General features: G+C 38.2%; 1 protein-coding gene across 2 annotated transcripts in view; it reads left to right on the top strand.

The window, feature by feature from the left end:
- RFX4 (regulatory factor X4) overlaps positions 1 to 18,282 on the top strand; it is an 87,373-nt gene that overhangs the window by 51,941 nt on the left and 17,150 nt on the right. Inside the window, exons 9-15 of one of the 2 annotated variants that reach the window (XM_054274016.1) lie at positions 1,337 to 1,437; positions 3,206 to 3,264; positions 4,741 to 4,885; positions 8,147 to 8,241; positions 9,713 to 9,830; positions 14,436 to 14,555; positions 15,764 to 15,922. In XM_054274016.1, coding sequence (XP_054129991.1) covers positions 1,337 to 1,437; positions 3,206 to 3,264; positions 4,741 to 4,885; positions 8,147 to 8,241; positions 9,713 to 9,830; positions 14,436 to 14,555; positions 15,764 to 15,922 — 797 coding nt within the window. Of the gene's footprint in view, positions 1 to 1,336; positions 1,438 to 3,205; positions 3,265 to 4,740; positions 4,886 to 8,146; positions 8,242 to 9,712; positions 9,831 to 14,435; positions 14,556 to 15,760; positions 15,923 to 18,282 lie in introns of both variants that reach the window. The other variant, XM_054274008.1, reaches the window with a different exon arrangement.

The raw sequence follows: 18,282 nt of genomic DNA, 5'->3' as shown, positions 1-18,282 counted from the left end.
TGCTCTTCTATGTGCATTTCATGACCGCTAAAGTGAAAGTATTTTACACAAGACATCTGCTATATGCATAGGCTGTTCTTGATAAGACATGTACATTTTTACAGGCTTTGCCCCTCACCCCCCCAAATCTATTTCATTGGAAGGATTAAACAGAACAGCAGTCCTTTTCTCAAGCTGCTTAGTTCTTTCATAGCAAATAAGGAGAGACTTGAGTGTGAATATAGACTTTTGTAATGCATATAAAGGGCCAGATTGTGGCTATTAAGCCATAGCCTGCACTGGAGGGGGTGAAGAAGGGTCTCATTGCAATGGAAGCTCCTGAAGGAAATCTTGCTGACTCAGCCAGAATCCTCTGAGATACTTCCTGGGAACACATTCTGGCTATCCAGAAAAGGCACTTTTTAGTGAGCCTAGCAGTTGTCATCCATCCCCTGTTCTCTTTGGATGTTTCTGTGGAGCAGAGCAGGCTGATGTTTATTTTACTGCTTTGTTTTCCGTGCAGTGTACTAGGAGTACAAACAGAAAAAGCTTCTTGGTTGAAAGGGTGAAGTTCTTTGTATCTTTTCTCTCTCATTTTTGCATTTCTAACATTGCTACAGGCAGTGCAGCTTTGTCTGTCAGAGCCAACTCTTAGGATCCTCTGCACAACACTCTGCAACTGTTCCTGGGAACTGTAATTTTTTACTGAGGATTCCAATGAGAAGGGCAGAATGAGCTGCCTACCAAGTTTAATAGGAAATGATGAAACCATCAGGAAACGGTAGCAAGAAAGAAGAGAGAAATTTCACTTGTCTGGGAAAGTTCCAGTCCTATGAAGGGCTAAGCAGGCAGGTCCTGCTCTACCTCCAGTTCCCTGCCTTGTGTGGGCTTGGCCTGAAAATTCCTCCCCACCACCATCATCTCTCACTAACTGGCTCTGGCCTGCAGCAGAATTGTTGGTTGCTCCACTGGAATATCCCCTTGTACATGTGTATAAATGCGGGCATAACTGAGCTGAAATCCAAGCTTTGATTTATTGTCTTCTTTAAACAGTTGTGAATTCATATTTGTGGAGAGTGGGAATGATTTTATTTAAAATAAAAATACTGTTTGTAAGTATCAAAGCAATTGCTGAACAGAGATGGGAGGTTTTGACCATGGTGATAAATTTTGCCTTTCTTGCAAAAGTTGTCCGAAGTTTCAGAAATTTTTCTTCATGCCTACAAACCAAAATATATTAGCAACTCTGCATAATAATGAGTTGTAAATAAATGACTCATGGTCTTCACACGTTCACAGCTTTTATAGTGCAATGCACAGAGTAAACACGGTGTGATGTTGTGATTTCTTTTTTCAGTTTGACGCAGGTGATCCGAAAGTTTGCGAAGCAACTGGATGAGTGGCTGAAAGTAGCTCTCCATGATCTACCAGAAAACCTACGAAATATCAAATTTGAGTGTATGTATTACTCAATCTCTCTCCTGTTAAACTGGGAAGGATAATGTTTATTGATCACAAATTAATTGGAAGTAAGACTAGTGTTCTTTTAGGAATTAAAACCTGTCATCGTTATAAATCTTGCATGCACTTAGAATCTCCACTTGTTAATGAGAATCAATCTCATTTAGTGAAATGAGGCACCACTCAAACTGAGAATTTCTTTTCCTTTCTTGTGGATTCTGATAAGAAATTAATTTTGTTGATAGTAAGCAAACATTAAGGATGATATTAGGCAAGGAAAATTATTAAACAAACCCTTAGGCTAGCAGAATTTGAATACAGCTTGAGGCCCTTGCTCAAAAAAGTGCCAGAGTTAGAAATGAAGGAGATCAAATTACCCTGTCACCACAGGAAAGGGCACTAGTCCTTTTCAAATGTGCTTTGTAGATGCCTGCAGTGCACATCACCTATTGATAAAGCCTGCTTTATTTCACAGCTCTCAATTCTTTGCTTTTCATGAGCACTAAATTCCACACCACAAAGTTAAAGGGAAAAAAAAAAACCTAATTTAGGAGAAGGATTAACTATTTTGATCAGCGTGGAAAATTAGGTGAATATGTTACTGAGAACAGTCAGGATGGAAGTTGGAGCAACTAATTTCAGGGTGTTTTCAACTGTTTACTATCTTGTTTTAAAAATTAAACAAAGTCTGAACTGCAGATATGCTTTACCACATCTTTTTTCAGTTCAAAAATATCAAGAATCTTCAACAGCAAAATCTTTGCCAGTCTTACAGGCAGACAGAAAGAGATGGACAGTGCACTCTCTAGTCCTTCTCAATCCATATTTTTTAACTGCCTTTATGCATAGAATGGAGGGAAGGCTTACTCTGTGACCACATATAACATCTCTTTGGATAGATCTGCAAATAGAGTCCTTTCATATAAGAAAAATAGTGTGTGCACCCTGACTTTTACATGAGATTTGTTGCTTCTGCAGCTGTTTCCTCATCATTGGAATTTGTGCCAGTGGAGGTACTGACAGAAGGAACTGCAAGCTTGGCTCATTTTTGCACTTCCCAAGACAAGGATTTCAGACAAAGAAATTCACAATATAACATTTTAAAAGCTCATTTTTTAAGAATAGGAAATATCTTAATACAAGGCCCATATCACTTGCAAACAAAGAGCGAAACTGGGAAAGAGGACTGGCAAGTACCTCCCGGACCATTTCAGCCCATAATATATTAGTATGTCATGCAAATTGTTTTCAGAAACTTTGATCAAATTCTACCTGAAACTGGATCAGAGTTTAGCCCCTGCTAGTCCAGTCAAAAGGCTCCTCCAAAACTTAATTGCATGAAGATTTAGCAGCCTTTTCTCATTTCCACATATAGCGTAGCTATTGTTATTTTATGCACACTTATTCTTGCACCAACAATTTTCTTTCTGTTCTCTAGCTCCTTTGTGTAGCAAGAGAAAATTTGCTATGCTGAACAAGCAAAACTTTTCCATGATCCTCTGTTTCTCTTGTCATGTCATTATTCACAGCATCTATAAATAATTGCTTGTAATATGCCCCAGTAAAATTGATTGAGATTTAAGGGTTTAGGTCAAGGTTTAAATTAAGTTAAAGCTGGGCTAGCTGAGTGCATTTCATGTAGCCAAAATTTTGTATAGAAAACTGGATGTATATTTTGTTGTTGTTCTTGTATAATTTAATACTTTCTGAAGTAATTATCCTTATTTAGCACAGTATGTAAATATGTATCTCTTCTTTCCTGCAGTGTCCAGAAGATTCTCACAAATACTACGGCGACAGACATCACTAAATCATCTCTGCCAAGTAAGTATTTCAATTACCCAGATTTGATGAATGCCCTTTTTACTGACTTTTCAAATAATTTTATGAGTTGACAGGTTGGACTTTATTCAGAGGAGGAGATCACATTAGCAGTTTGTCTCCAGCTTTTCTAGATAACTGGCAACCCCTGATCACTAAATTCAGCAGGGTACTTTCATGAAACAAAATTATTATTTGATTTGAAGAGATGGTTCATTTCCAGGAAATAAATGAGAGACATTCCATTGATTTCAGAGCTGCTTGTATTAAGCCAGTTGCAAAGCAAGAAAAATTTATACATGCCCAACAATACATTCCAAGTCTAATTGTATGTTATAAATGAAATGCAAATTAGTAGAAGGGGAAACAGCTTAACTGGGTTTTAAATAGACTTGTTCTTGTAACCACAGCAAGTGAATATAGAAGCTGCTCCAAAGTGTTTGGTTCTCCCCAGCTTACATCAGAATTACCTGTAAAAAGTCATGAAGCCAAATTCTATGTAGTATAAAAAGGGAGAGACTGCATTGAATTAATTAATATTTCATGCATTTATTGGAGGGGATAGGTTTTTTCCCCTGTCACCTAAAAGCTCCACTTTTGGAAGTTGTATCCAAAACCCCAGATTAACCCTGTGAGGGGTGAAGCCCACAAAAAGAAGCTCTAGGGAAATAAAACAAGACTCCTGCGAGGAATTTTTGTAGGTTTCTTCTGCCATTATTTTAGTGGTGGTGATAGAGATACTTGAGCTGCCTTTCCCCAAATACCATAGATCATCACTGCACCCTGGAGATCCATAGCCATTCAGAGGAAATCAAGATAAAGAAACCACAACCTTCTTCATCAAACCTGGGATCAAATCTCTTAAGTGGAGAACTCTTCAAGTGCGTCACTCCCTTGGGGAAGCTGATAACCTTGCATCTCTGCTTAACTTACAGAGATCTGTGTATATGACCATGGTCTTGTGTCACTTGCTTTACTCTGTCCATCCTCCTTATTACCAGCAGCAGATCCCTGTCTCAACCAGCCAAGGCACGGACCTGATGAGGAGGTCTCATAACCTTTTCATGTGGCCGAGGGAAGAATGAGAGTCTTCACAGACTGGGAGAGGGGAGGGTGCGAACCTGAATGGGGTTTGTTTGGTATTGGTTTGATTTTTTTTTGTTCTGAAGCTTGAAATGAAAACCAGCAGAGCTGTTAGAGATTGAGGGGTCTAGCAATGGCAGCATCAGATTAGTGTTGCTCATTAGAGTTTGTGGTGGATGCAGTCAAAATACTTGCAGTTGATTAAAGCAGGCAGAATGACTGAAGAGTTCTCTTGTTACAGGGCCCTGTAATATCCATAAGACATCAGTTTGGAGGGTGGGGGTCCATGAGGAGAATCAACTTAGTGAGCCCAGCTAAGGAAGCATAAAAGGGGATAAAGCCTATTTTTTAACCTAATAAAGCATGAACTAATGAATAGATTGGATTGGATTACAGGCATCAAGAACAGTGATCCACAGTGCAGACATCACATTTCAAATGCTGGAGGACTGGAGGAATGTGGATCTGAATAGCATTACCAAACAAACCCTCTATACTATGGAGGACTCACGGGAGGAACACAGAAAGCTCATCATACAATGTAAGAGCAGAATCTTCAAATAAAGCCAGGTGAACTTGGCTTCCTGCTGCAATGCTCAGAGAAAGTAGTGCTGGTTTTTCAGCCATTGGTTTGCTTGGAGGCTTAAGATAAATATAGAGACAGTTACCAAAATGTGAGGCAAGTCCCTGTCAAGGTCGTATGTTTTGGGGCAAAAATCTGGGCACCGTTCCTTGATGCATTCCTTTCTAGTACCCAGAGCAGACAATGGCACAAAACTAGCACCCAAATTCAGGAGGATTTTTTCCATGAAGCTGAGCAAATTAAATCTATGAGTTAACCATTGAAGGTGTGAGTCCAATCTTTCATGCTGTAGAATTGCAGGAGAATTGTCTTTTGAATGACTTTAACACTTAAGTGGCTGTGTATTTGAGTCCCTTGTAAACTTGTTTATAAAAAGCTCCTTTTGACACAACGTTTTCATAATCAAGAGCATTTGGTGGGATAAGCTTTTGCCCTGAACTGTTATGATTAAATAGAATTCCCATATCAGACAAGCTCATTGGATAATTTAGCTTCTGTCTAGTATAGTGAAGGGTATGGACTTGAAAATTACTTTGGAGATATTGGCAAATTGGTTTTGCAATTAAAGGCCTTTTGCAAGTACAAGATATTCCTTTCATCCTGCAGCAAGTGTTACATAGTTATAAGATCAGGTGTAACCCGAAGCACACTGAGTTTTGTTATTTTGAGGCAACAGAGCTTTGTCTTTAACATCCTCCACATAACCTCACTTCCGGTGAACCCACCTGCTATATTGCCATCTCTCTCCTGAGGCGGACCAGTCATCTTTTACCCAGAATCTGCCTGAACAGGGCACAACCCAGGCAACCACGTGCGGGAGCCCAGCAAGGGTAGGTTTGCTAGTGAGGTAACTCTTTCAGGGAGTGGCTAGGAAGACAAGGGGTGACACCTTCACGTGTACCCTGGACCCCATGAGGTTGACTTTGGCAGTCATCCCAGTGTGTTAACACTTGAATTCTTCTCCTTTGTTCAGGGATGGGCCTTGCATTCTCTGCTAGCTCTGTTCTCCAGGGAGAGGTTCTTGGTATTCTTTCCTCTCTTTCTTAACCCTTGATTCATTTCATAGCCGTCTTCCCTTTTGAGGAGATAGGAACTCGACATGGCAGCAAAGGAGGTAGCATGAAGTGAGACTGAAGTCCAGAAGCTGAGTAAATCCTTCTGTCATCTGTTAAGTTTTCAAGATCTATCCAGCATCCTACCACTGGCAAAAAAAAAGTTTTCAAAGTTATACTCCCTAGTAGCAGCAACATTTTTGGTTGCCATTCAGAACATCCTTAATGTTTAAGGAATCTTCTTGCGCATGTGCTATTAGCGTAATAAAACCAAACAGAATTTTCCTCAGTGTTGTTGGATTTGTGCAAGTTTTTCTAGGCCTATGTAGTCCAATAAGATGTTATTCAGAAATGGTAAGCTAATATCTCATAAGATGGGATTCCAGTGAGGTGTTCAGATACATATCTGAGAATATTCCAGAACTTAGATTTTTTTCCCCCCATGTTTGTTGTTTATTCTACTTGACCAAAGATTTTTTCGCTATGCCTTGTATGACTTATATGGCATCAATTTAAGGCCTATTTTCATACTCTTGTTACTAATAATCAAGGAAGTACAATTTCATCTACTATAACTAGAGAACAAAACCCCAGGTTTATAAGCCTATAAACAAACTGATGGAGAAACAGAGAAAAATCACTGGATATAAGAGAACCTCTTCCCTGTTCTGCTGGACTACCTACCTCTGACATGATTTCTGCTTTATTCCCTCATTCTTAGATCCTGTTGAGGTATTTTTAACAATCACTAAAGCCTAAACATCTAATTTTCTCAAATAGATTGTTGTACACAGTTGCAGTGCTTCAGCAGCAAAGCAGGCAACTGATTTGTTTTTCTGCTCTTGCTCCCCTCTTTGCACAGCATATGAATTACTTCATCTGTTGTATCAGGCAGTTTTTGTCCAGCCAAATACTCAGGTAAGGAGACAACATTTAGATTTCTCTGTGATCCTGTTCTGAATAAAGGGAGGTTGCCCATTCAATAGAAGAATGAAAGAAGAAAAGGGTGGCACAAACATCATTTCCCTTCTTCCTCAACTAATGTTTCTGGTAACTCAGCCTTTCCAAGTCTCAGTTAAACAAAGTTGTAGTCAGATGTTTAGCAAATGCATTCCTGCTCATCCTCCTGATCCAACAGAATCAGGGAGGTGTTCTTTGCATTATTTTTGGATAGCCTCTGTGGCTCATTTCCTTAGCTATCATCTCTACGCTTTGCCTCCTCCACCGCCTTCACTGTCTTTCCTATGGAGAGAAATTCCTTCCTCCTGTTATTTATAATTAGTTGTAAATGGAATTGCTTAGCACACTGAAGTCATCCTGTAACACAGCAGGTAGAAAGTATCTTTCATCTTGACCTGCTGGGCCTTTTATCATAGCTGAGTTGAAGAATTAGTTTGTTAAGATGTCAAAGCACATAATTCTTTGTCTTCCAGCCATTGGTTCTCATATGCAAATGAGACTTGAAGTTTTAAGGACTGCAGTTGAATGACTTTTTAACTTTTTGTATTGAAATATTAATATGTGTACTTGGAAAAGATCAAAAAGTATACAGGTTGCCTTTTGCAACTCTTCATAATAAGTAAAGTATTTCTGCACTGATAGCAATTTGTTTTGAAGAAGAAGTTTATGGACATTGTGTGTGTGTGTGTCTGGCATTGCAAATAGATGATTTGCAGCAGTTAAATCATGTTTTTGCAACTAAAGCATTATACAGATGAGGGCCCTATCAACAATACTCATTCAGTTGGTGCCTAGAAGATTCTTTATGCATTTCCAAATCAATTTCATGCATGACATTTTTTCATCACTGGGGCCAAGGCCTAGTTTCTCACTCTTCATAGAGAGCACCATAAACATTTCACTTCTGGGCACACCAGACAACTTAAATAAAAACCACTAATTTAAAAAAATAGGTTCTGATTGGCTTGCATTCAAAAAAATTTCAATGACTGCATCACTTTCAGTAGAAACAAAGTAAGAGACCCAGCAAAGTTTTTGAGTCAGTACCAGGAAAGATGCATTTGTTTCTGTTAAGTAATCTATTATAAAAAAAGCACAGTAAACTTGTGATTCTTTGGGCAGCCTTTTGTGATTTGTTTTTCTTTTGTTTGAAACAGAATCCGAGTTCTAAGGTGGGCTTTTTTGTTTGTTTTGTTTTGTGCACCAGTGTATCAGGAGTTTGATCACCTTTTGGAGGAGCAGTCCCCCATTGAGTCATACATCGAGTGGCTGGATTCCATGGTGGATAGATGTGTTGTAAAGGTTGGTAAGGAGGAGTGAGTCACTGATGTGCATTATGATCTCTGTTCAGGTAATACATTTTTAGAAAAAGTAAAATTAATAACCAAAAAGAAAAAAAGGAGTTGGTAATGAGCAGGACTAAAGCAGTAGTGGGCAAAATCTCACCAGTTTTCATGGAGAATTGCTCACATTCAGGATTTTGCTATATTCTGCTCTTGTTTATTTTATTCCAAAAGATGGTATTCAAAAATGAACAGGGTTGAGGTTTCCAATCAAATCAATATTTCCAGAGATATGGAGAGATTAATTCAGAGTCAGAGTCATCCTAGTGGTATAGTGCAAAGAAAAACATAACCTGGCCTTTTAAGATTTTAATGAACAGGATCTTTAAGCTAGCTAATTCATCTATATACAATCAAATGTGAGAATGAACGTCTATGTTACCATTCAGTCAAGGACACATTTATGTTCCTTTTGAGCTGATATGGAATACCAAAGAGTTGTGTTTTATTTTCATTAAAGTACATGCAGAACAAAGCTTTAAAGCTGCTAACAAAGCTTTAAAACATCATTTCAAAAATTATCCAGCATCACCATAATTTTACATAGAATATCAAAATGTATAACTGACTATTTTACCTTCCATTACTTCTGTATATTAGGATGTTCTGTTAGAATTTCAACTCTTCATTCCAGTTGTTAGGGCTCTGAAGTAAAACCAGAACAAATCAAAATATGCTGCCTCTCTCTCTGCTACACAATAGCCATACAGGAAACAAATAATTATCCAGATTACTTGAAATACTTTGATTGTTTAGGGGAACTTCTCTTCTAGCCAGTGGAATGCAATTTGTAATTCAGGCCAGAGCTGTTAATTTTAATTAAGAACTTGACATGAATTGTAGTAAACGAAATTTAGTAGCTGATTGGGTGAATCTAATATTTTAACTCACATATGGCTATAATAAATATATTTTTGAAAAGTTAATTCCTAAAGTGTGCTTTCTGGAAAATATTTCTCCTAGTAAAATGACTAAGCAAATTCACAAATATAAAAATGAGAAGGAACAAAAAACTTTATATTCAATATTAAACCTCATTTGAGATAATAATATAAATTTGCAGTGTAGATCGAAGATTGATTATAAATTGCTTCCTTCACTAGGAAGCGAGAAGGAACTTGTTATTAATAGGTTAAGATGAAGATCAGAGCAATTTTTTTGCAGTCCTTTTATCATGTATAAAGGAGATCCAGTCTTGAATAATACTTTATTGTTTCCTCTTTCTGAAGGTTGTCCATGGTTATAAAGTGGTTTTCTGTTTAAGACCATTTTGAGTTCGGCTTTTCTAATTTGTAGTGTGTATTTTAATGTGAAGATGATGGTAAGTAGTTTTTCAGTATATAAAGAGAAGGTGGATATATGCATCATTCAGCTGTTTTGCTGGTAGAAATAAAAGTTTCTCCATGTCAGACACATCTCTCTTCTTGCAGGTAGCTGCCAAGAGACAAGGCTCTTTGAAGAAAGTAGCTCAGCAGTTTCTTCTGATGTGGTCCTGTTTTGGCACTCGAGTGATCCGGGACATGACTTTGCACAGTGCACCCAGCTTTGGTACTTGGATTTTGTTGCAATAATTGCATGCCACAGTCAAAAAAATTTCTATGCTAGCTTGTAATGTACATTTTAAGTGAAAACATAATCAGTTTTTACATGTCCAGTGCTCAACTAAAAAATAGGTTGGGGCTGTTGACATTTGGAAATAACGCTTAGACAGATGTTTGTCGGCAGGCTGCAGTCAGAGGAGATGAAAATGTTGCTCTTCCTCCTGTTTGCTGTTAGGAGCTGCAGGGATCAGTCACACGGCAGCTGGGGGAGTCCATTACAGGAGCATTCCCTAATGCACTTCAGTACAAAGTGAGCCTGCTTACCCAAACCACTCTGGCCACGTGTTGAGCTGAGAGAGATGACTTTGTGCTGAAGTGGACGAAAAGCTCTCCACTGAAACACTTTGCCAGCTCTCCTCTTAAAGGACTTAGCATTTGAAACTGGTCTTTGCAATGTGAGTGTGCTTCTATAACCTGGAGAGGGTCTCTTCCATTTCTTAAGAAGTCAATTAGGATGAAAAAATAGATTTTTACTTTTTAAATGAAAAATCTTGTTGCTTTTCCACTTGAAAGGGGGCTTTGTCCTTGGTTACAAAAAGTTCAAATTAAAATCAGTTAAAAGCAAGAATGATTCAACTGGTGTGCCATGAGTGTGAACATTTAGTCACTTGGGACCAGACTTTGTATGAGGGATGCTTTTTACAAAGGCACATTTGTCTGAATATGTTTCTAGAAAGATCAATAAAGAATAGTGTTATATGGGTACTGCATTGAACAAATGCAAGGTTTTCTGTTGGCTGAGCTTTGGTTTCCTTTGTGCTTTTAGAACCATCTAATAGTATAAATTTGGATACTGTCAGTGAGATACAATATGCTATTTTTAATATGTTTCATATATTTTTAATACATGTAATATTTATTTTTATAACATGTCTATATTTTAACCTGAAGCTACTTTCATTTCCATTGTAAAAGAGTTTTCCAAACAGGTGTTAAGGACATCAGGATAGTGAGCGTCCCCAAGGTGATTCTACTTTTCAGCAAAAACCACAAACCTGTTCAGGTGCAATGCTAGTGGAGGCAGGAGGAGCCCTGAAGTTTTGAATATCAAAACCCTATCCTTATCCTATCAGGCAGCAGCCTGGGTTATCCCTACACAAGTGCCATAAATTTTATTTAGCTATGGACACAAATTTATAATAGTCTACATTAATGACGCTATTCTTTCACCGCAAAGCCATTTGACATATTGTTTGAGAATTAGAGTTGAGCAAGTTCCAAAAGAATAACCCCTGAATGTAAAAAGCTCAGAGCTAGATGGCAGAAACTTTCCTGCATCTAATTTATACAGTTCTGTCTAGATTTTCAGAATTATTGATATATTAAGTGAGTTTATGGAGAGAAACAAAGAGTGATTTGCTGTTCTAAATATTTACATATAATATACCTTTGCTCTTAACTTAGATAAAAAGTTTTGCATTTTTACTGCATTGGGAACTGTTTCAGTGGACTTATTTTAATTTTTTTTTCTACCTTAAACAATATGTAGACTCAGATGCTCACAGTGAAATTTTTTTTAAAGTGAAATAATGTCTTAGATGATTGGATCTTTACTATGTACAGGACATGTTTGGATCTTTACTATGTGCAGTATATTGTTACCTTTGAAACAGATGATTCCAAAATCTGATTGAAGGAAGTGGTAATACCTGGCACTGGCATGACTGGCACAAAGATTTGATCTGCAAAGCTTTTAAGCATGGTGACATGGGCAGGCTGAAACAATCTCTGGAAGAAAAGAAAAGCTGCTCTCTCTCTTTTTCCTCTTTCTGCCTGCCTCCCTCCCTCCCTCCCTGCCTCCCTCTTTTCTGCATATGCATATCAAAGGCACAGTTGGTGGTGATGTTTGGGTAATACACCCAGTGTATAAAGTAACTAATTAGTAATAGAAACTCCATTATTTTCTCCAGATCTGGAAATTTCACTGTTGTTTTGCTACTTACACATAATTGCTGTATCTCTTAACAGAAGCTGATACTTACTGTGCCTTGGTTGGGCGTTGCCAAGATTTCTGTTAACCCCTGAAAATTAGAGCCAAATGCTATTTATTGTTGTAACTACAGTCTCTTGAATGACTTCTTACCTTTTCCTAAACAGGCTATTGATTTGCTTACAACTGGATCCCTTTCTGTACTTAAATATAGACTTGAAAGAACCCAACAGTTTCATGTGAGAAACAGTAGCTTGCAAACACAGAATAAATTATGGTCCACTGTGCTGAATAGCTATTCACTGTGAGGCATGAAATGCATGCCCTGATATCACTTTCACTCTATAGCTTTTACATTTCATTCGACTTACTCAAAAATATAAAAATATTGCATTCATTGCACTCAGTACCAAAACTTTGTTTGTCTGGTGTCTTTCACGCAAATTCTGGGCTCAAAAACTCTATGCAGAGCTTAAAAATACACAGTGGGAGAAATAATAGGAGAGGAAGAGAGAAATTCAAAAGAGTGACAAGGGCACTGGAGTGTTTTTAAATGCTGCATTCACTATTGCCAACCCCAAGTCTTCAAAACAAAGCGTTAGACCCCCCAAAAAGACATTTCTTAAAATAGCAGATCTTGGGTTCTTGCTGTTTGCTTGCTAGCAGTACAGTGTTTAGAGTTTGCACTTCCAAATATTTTATGAAAATACAAACAACTTTCCTTTTTTTAAAATAAAGGGTGAGAAAGGAGTTTGATGGAAAATAGTAAACACCCTGAGCTTTATACCACCACATGAAGTTTGCCAGCATTTTAGCCTGTTTTTCTTACCTTGAAGTTACTTCTCAGTAGTAACTGCACTAGAGTCAATAGAAACTTTCCACTGAAAAACTGTAAAGTCAAGAGAAGAGTGAGCATTTTGTGGAGATTCTTGAAAATCTAGGTTTCAACTGGGGAAATCCTAGTTCAGTAACATCAGCCATGTCTGCTGTCTTTATTGCATCACTAAATCAAATAGGACTTCATTCAACAAGACTTGGAGCCCAAAGGATTTTTAAAAACAAGTTCTCTGCAGTAGTTTAGTGAAGATCCCCACTTTTTACCCTTGAAGGTCTAGGGAAACCTGTTACCATTTTGATCTGCGTAGTCACATGAAACAAAGAACTGGATGCCTCAGGCTCACCAGCAGCCAGAGATTTCCTCCCCATGGCAGAAGTGTTGCAGTCAGATGTGTCCTGTTTCTGTGCTGCCTTTCCCAAGAGCACAGGGGCACATGTTCATGTCCCAGGGTGTGTGTCCAGCTCATATCAGTGACAACAAAACCATGCAGGCATGGAGGGAGAGAATGAAACACAAAGACCATCAGGGTCACAAAGAAAAAGAGTGTGCTCAGAGTTACTCTGAAAGCTGAACTGCCAGCTAGAATTGAATAATGGTATTGGTCTTTCAAATCACTTCTGCCTTACAGCAGCATGTTTGAATACATTAGTTGGAGTAGAGTTAGTTGTGCTTCATTGTGATAAAAGCTAATATCTCAAGACAAACCTAACTTTCCTGTGAAGAAACCAGTCATTATGAAATTCAATTTAATTTGAAACTTTTTTGATCTTTTCCCCATGGAAGTATTCTTCCTCAAATGCAATAATGGAATTTCCAAAGGAATACCTCCATGTGAGGTATTCTGGGGGGATTTTTGTCTGGCAGTAGTTGATCTTTGTTTCTGCCTCAGATGATGACTTTTCTCTGATTTGAGCTAGCCACTGGACGAGCTATTATTTTAACCTCACTGTACTTTACTTCTCAGAGTTACTTAGTGACCTAAATGAACATGTGTTAAATACTCAGTGCAAGTCTAAATGAACAAAAGAGCTTTAAAAAACCAAACCCATTGTATGATAAAGTGCTGTCTGGAACTACTACAGGTACTTAATCTCATGGAGTCTATTGCATAAATTGAACAAACTCCACCTTGATACTTGTCAATGTCCCCCTGCTGATGGGTGTTAGTCCTTTCAGGAGGGCACAGCACAATATCTCAGCTCTGATGTTTTGCTTCTCTTACTTTCCCCTCCAAAATGTATCTGTGATCTCTTCTTACACATCTTTTCTTTTTCTTGTGATTTGTGATCTAGGGCAAAATTTCTTCACCATCTCTGATACATATGCTTTATAAATTATGGGAAGCAACTCACTCCTTTCTGTGCAGGTAGTTCAGAAAATTATCACTGAGATGTGTCACTAAGGCAGCCAGTTTGAGATGCTTCTTCTGACAGAAAATGGTACATCCTTTAGACAGTAGGGAACAATTCTACTGTAGTGCAATTGGCAAAAAAAAAAATCAGTGCTAATGTAGGAGAAGAATTCTTTGAGTGGCAGCTCTCAGCTAGGTAGTCTTCTTGCACCCTAAACCACAGCTGGTTGTAGAAGCCAATATAAATCTGAGAATGAACAGTTTGCTACTCCCTGGTTTTACTTTGACCTCTCTTACCTTGAGTAAGAGAGATATTTCAGTACATGGAGGCAGTCTTATTCAGGGCTGTTTGTGTGGAGTACTGTAACAATTGGTTTAATGAGTGTATTGAGACACTCAATGGCTTTTTTTTGTTTGTTCACTTTATTACCAGGGTCTTTTCACCTTATTCACTTGATGTTTGATGACTACGTATTGTACCTGCTAGAATCACTCCATTGTCAGGAGAAAGCGAATGAGCTAATGAGGGCAATGAAGGGAGAAGGAAGCACAGGTGAGTCTGTTCTTTTATTCATTATTTGTTGTTTTATTCTACTGTTTTTTCTACTTTTTATGTTAGGACATATCTTTGTCCTTATCTAACCTGCTGAGGCTTATCCAGGAGCAAAGCACTTCTGTCATGATGTGAAATAAATTATTTGGTAGGCATCCCTAGTTAATTCTGAAAGAGAACTGCCTGCTTCACAATGTCATCTGGATATCTGAAAACCCATTCCTAAGCACTTACTTGGTGTTTCAGTAATAAATGTTTGTACTGAACCTTTTATCTTAGTTAATCTTTCTAAACCACCATTGAATTTCAATGGACTCAGTGTTAATAAGTTCACTGACATCAGTGGATTTGTACCAGTCTAAATAAGACGAAGAGATAGCAGGAGTGAGAAAAGACAAATGGCAAAGCTGTTGTTTCTGGTACACTTACATTTTAAGTGCCTGTATACAGAAGGGGATTTTGGGTCCTGCTCCACTCCACAATGCCTTGCCAGAACAGAAGCAAGCAGGGATTGCTTTTAGTTTTTTCTGCTCTGGGAACCCCCTTGTATGAGAGGTCCTCCGTGATCTTCCTTACTTCCATCTCCCATTAATATTGGCACATTAACCCTCTCCATCATTGAAAATTTCATTCTCCATTTTAGATGTGGCTTAATTTATCACCCTGTAGATTTATGGGAAGAAAAACATTTCAGTGATTAGGGTACTATCTTCTGTATGGTGCAAGACTTGAATTTAATTTGTTGCCCTGCCATAACCTCTTGGAGCTTTGACAAACAAGCTGCTTATTCTTGCATATTTTCCACATACCTTTAGCAGCTAAAACTATCCAGAATATCCTCCTTTTTTAGTCAACAAAGAAAGAAGATCATGGCCCAAAGCCACAGGAATGCTCTGGAGACTCCTGTTTCTTTTAGTAATGTAATAGTACATTATAGGAATACAACACTTAGACTGTCCATGCACCAGTTTCCTGCCTGTGCAACAGGAAAAATTGCTCTTTCCTTTGAGAGGTCTTCTGGGGGTACAATGAAGGTTGTAATGGTGAATATTATAGAAGTACTTCTTTCAAAGATTTGCGGTTCCTGCTCAGTATTTCATGAAATACACACTACAGTACCTAACTGCTTGCATTTTTTTAAAGTTTCTCGGTGTTCCTTGATGCTACCTTTAGCTATGTTTGATGGGTTTTCTCTCATTCTGCAGCAGAAATACGAGAAGAAATTATTCTCAGTGAACCAGCTGCTCCAACTCCCTCCCCAGCACCATTCTCCCCAGCTAAATCTGCCACCTCTGTGGAAGTGCCCTCTGCCCCATCACCCATCAACAACCAGTCCCCAGAGTATGGTGGCATAACAGCCACTACAGGTAGGTTGGTTGGCTTCTGGCAGATAAATCTGCTTGAGGGTGGCTTTTGCACTTGGTCTCCTCAAATTGAGCCTCAGAACATGGTGTATTGGCTTGCAAGATATGAGAAGCCTTCCCAAGCCAGAAATCTGTTCTCACTGTATCCACACATGATGTGCAGTCTACCAGGAAAAAAATGTAATGTTTTATATGCCTGAAGGAAGCAGGCCAAATATTTCAAGTTTGGTGAGGTTTGCAAAATCCAAAATCACTAGTGGTTTAGGAATTCCTAGCTGGTAAAGTGACAGATGGGTATCTTTCAACATATTTAACATCCAAATATGTTTAAATAGCTGTGCACATTTATCTCAGGGATCTTTTACACATTGCTGACAACTTTCATCAATCGATGCTAGAGATTAGGAATTACATGTTGGAAGCCTATTTTCAGTGTTATACTCTATTACGGCAGCTGATAAGGTTGATGTATTCTTGTGGGCCCAAAAATTAAAAAAATCTGCACTTAAGGGACAGCTTAAACTTGTGGGTAGGATTGACAATAAGCATAAAGCAATAAGCATAAAACTAGCTCCTTGTTTGGGCTGCATGAATGGCTAACATCCACTGTACTCTAGAGCAAAACTCATTACCTTTTGGATGTGGGTAGGACAGTCTCTCTGTATGATCAAAAGACAGTGTTCTCTTAATTCATGAAAAGAGAGGCAGAAATGTGAGTGATTTTCAGAAGGCATTTCAGGCAGTGAAATTTCAGCCTTGCTGCTCCTCATTGAAGAGGATGTACAATCAGAATGTGGAAACTATCGCTTTTGTGATGTACTAGAAAAGTTACAAAATCTTCTTGAAAGAATGTCATAAAGTAATGATTTGCCACACTAGAGAATTTGGCAGTGGCTAAAGAACTAATAAATCTTTCTGAAAAATGTTTTTCATGTTTTCAGAGGCGCCACAGGGAAGCACAATGCATGTTGTGCTGGAAAGAGATTTAAAAGTATTTGTCCCTGCATCACAACTTAAGATTTTTCACTGTTGGAGGCAATACAATAGTTAGGAGGAAAACAGGAAGTTATTATCCCTCAGGACAGTTAGACAAGAGACAGATGATTCCTAGACAGGGTAGGTGACCACATGGCTTCAGTCCAGGTGACAGTGGAGGTGGCCAAGCTCTTTGACTCTTGCTGAAACATTGACGTTGTATGGAACTTGACCTGTAGGCATTGTGGGATGGTTGTGATGCCAGAACCAGAACTTAGTATGATGCAGCGCTGTGTGCAAAAAGAAAGGACTGAAAAGAAGGGAACTGTGTGTTCTCCAGGGCCATTGACTGGAATGGAGGTCTGAGGGACTTGTATTTGGGCTGCAGATACCATAACTCCATGTGACTGTCATATAACAGTTAACCAAAAGCCATTTGCCCTTGTCCTGTCACTACAGGTCCTTGTAAGAAGTCTCTTTCCCTTCAGGTATTGAAAGACCACAGTTGTTCCCATACTAGAACTTTTTAGGCAAGATAGCTATTTCTGATTATTTTAGTTCTTTTTTCCCTCTGCTTTTCATTTTTAGGTGCTTTTAAAGACTTTCATTTGGTTGAATTGCATTTTATCTTATGGTGTGGTGCAGTCTCACTTTTGAGAGTGTGAAAATAATTTTTGTCTTGCGCAAGCCAAATTAGCCAATGCACGTAATGCTCTGGTTAACATTAAATATGAATATGTGACTATTTGCTTTTTCTTAATTAGTAATACCTCTATTTCCCATGTTCATCACGTAGATGGACTCATTTTTGTTTGCTGTTTAGTTTGCTAAACTGTGGAATGCAGTGTTTATTCACATAAAGCAACACAAAATAACAACTATGTCTCAACTAAAGGAAACTTTAAAATAGGAGTGCTGAGGATGTGTTACACACACTCAAACTACTTTACACACAGATCTGTGTCATTATATAGAATATTTTGAGACAGGAACATCTGTTCTGGAAATATCACACTATTTATTTTCTTATGTGTCTTTTATGAGGTAAATGTAAAATTCTACAAATGCTTTGCAGATCTTGAGAACTAGTTCCATTGGTCACCATTAGCTCTCAGATCCCCAATTTAGGGCATCATTAACTCTTTCTTGCTTGTGACAGTAGCAATAAAAGTTAACTATTAAACTTGTATTTTAACCTTTTTTGCCTTCAGTCAGTGGTCAGTACAAAACCAGCAAATTAAACTGTTGCAACGACATGATGCTGAGCAAAAGAAAGGTAAATCCTATGTATCACTCTGTGGCATCTATCATGGCACCAGTAACATTTTACTTGAAACTTTTGTTAGGTTACTAGAAAGTTACAAGGCTAATTAGCCTCCATCCTTTCT

Source organism: Melozone crissalis, unplaced genomic scaffold (genome assembly GCF_028551555.1).
Source record: "Melozone crissalis strain CALT ecotype California unplaced genomic scaffold, PUWL_Pcris_2 ptg000004l_1, whole genome shotgun sequence".
NCBI lineage: Eukaryota > Metazoa > Chordata > Aves > Passeriformes > Passerellidae > Melozone > Melozone crissalis.
This window is presented reverse-complemented; position numbering and strand designations above follow the sequence as displayed.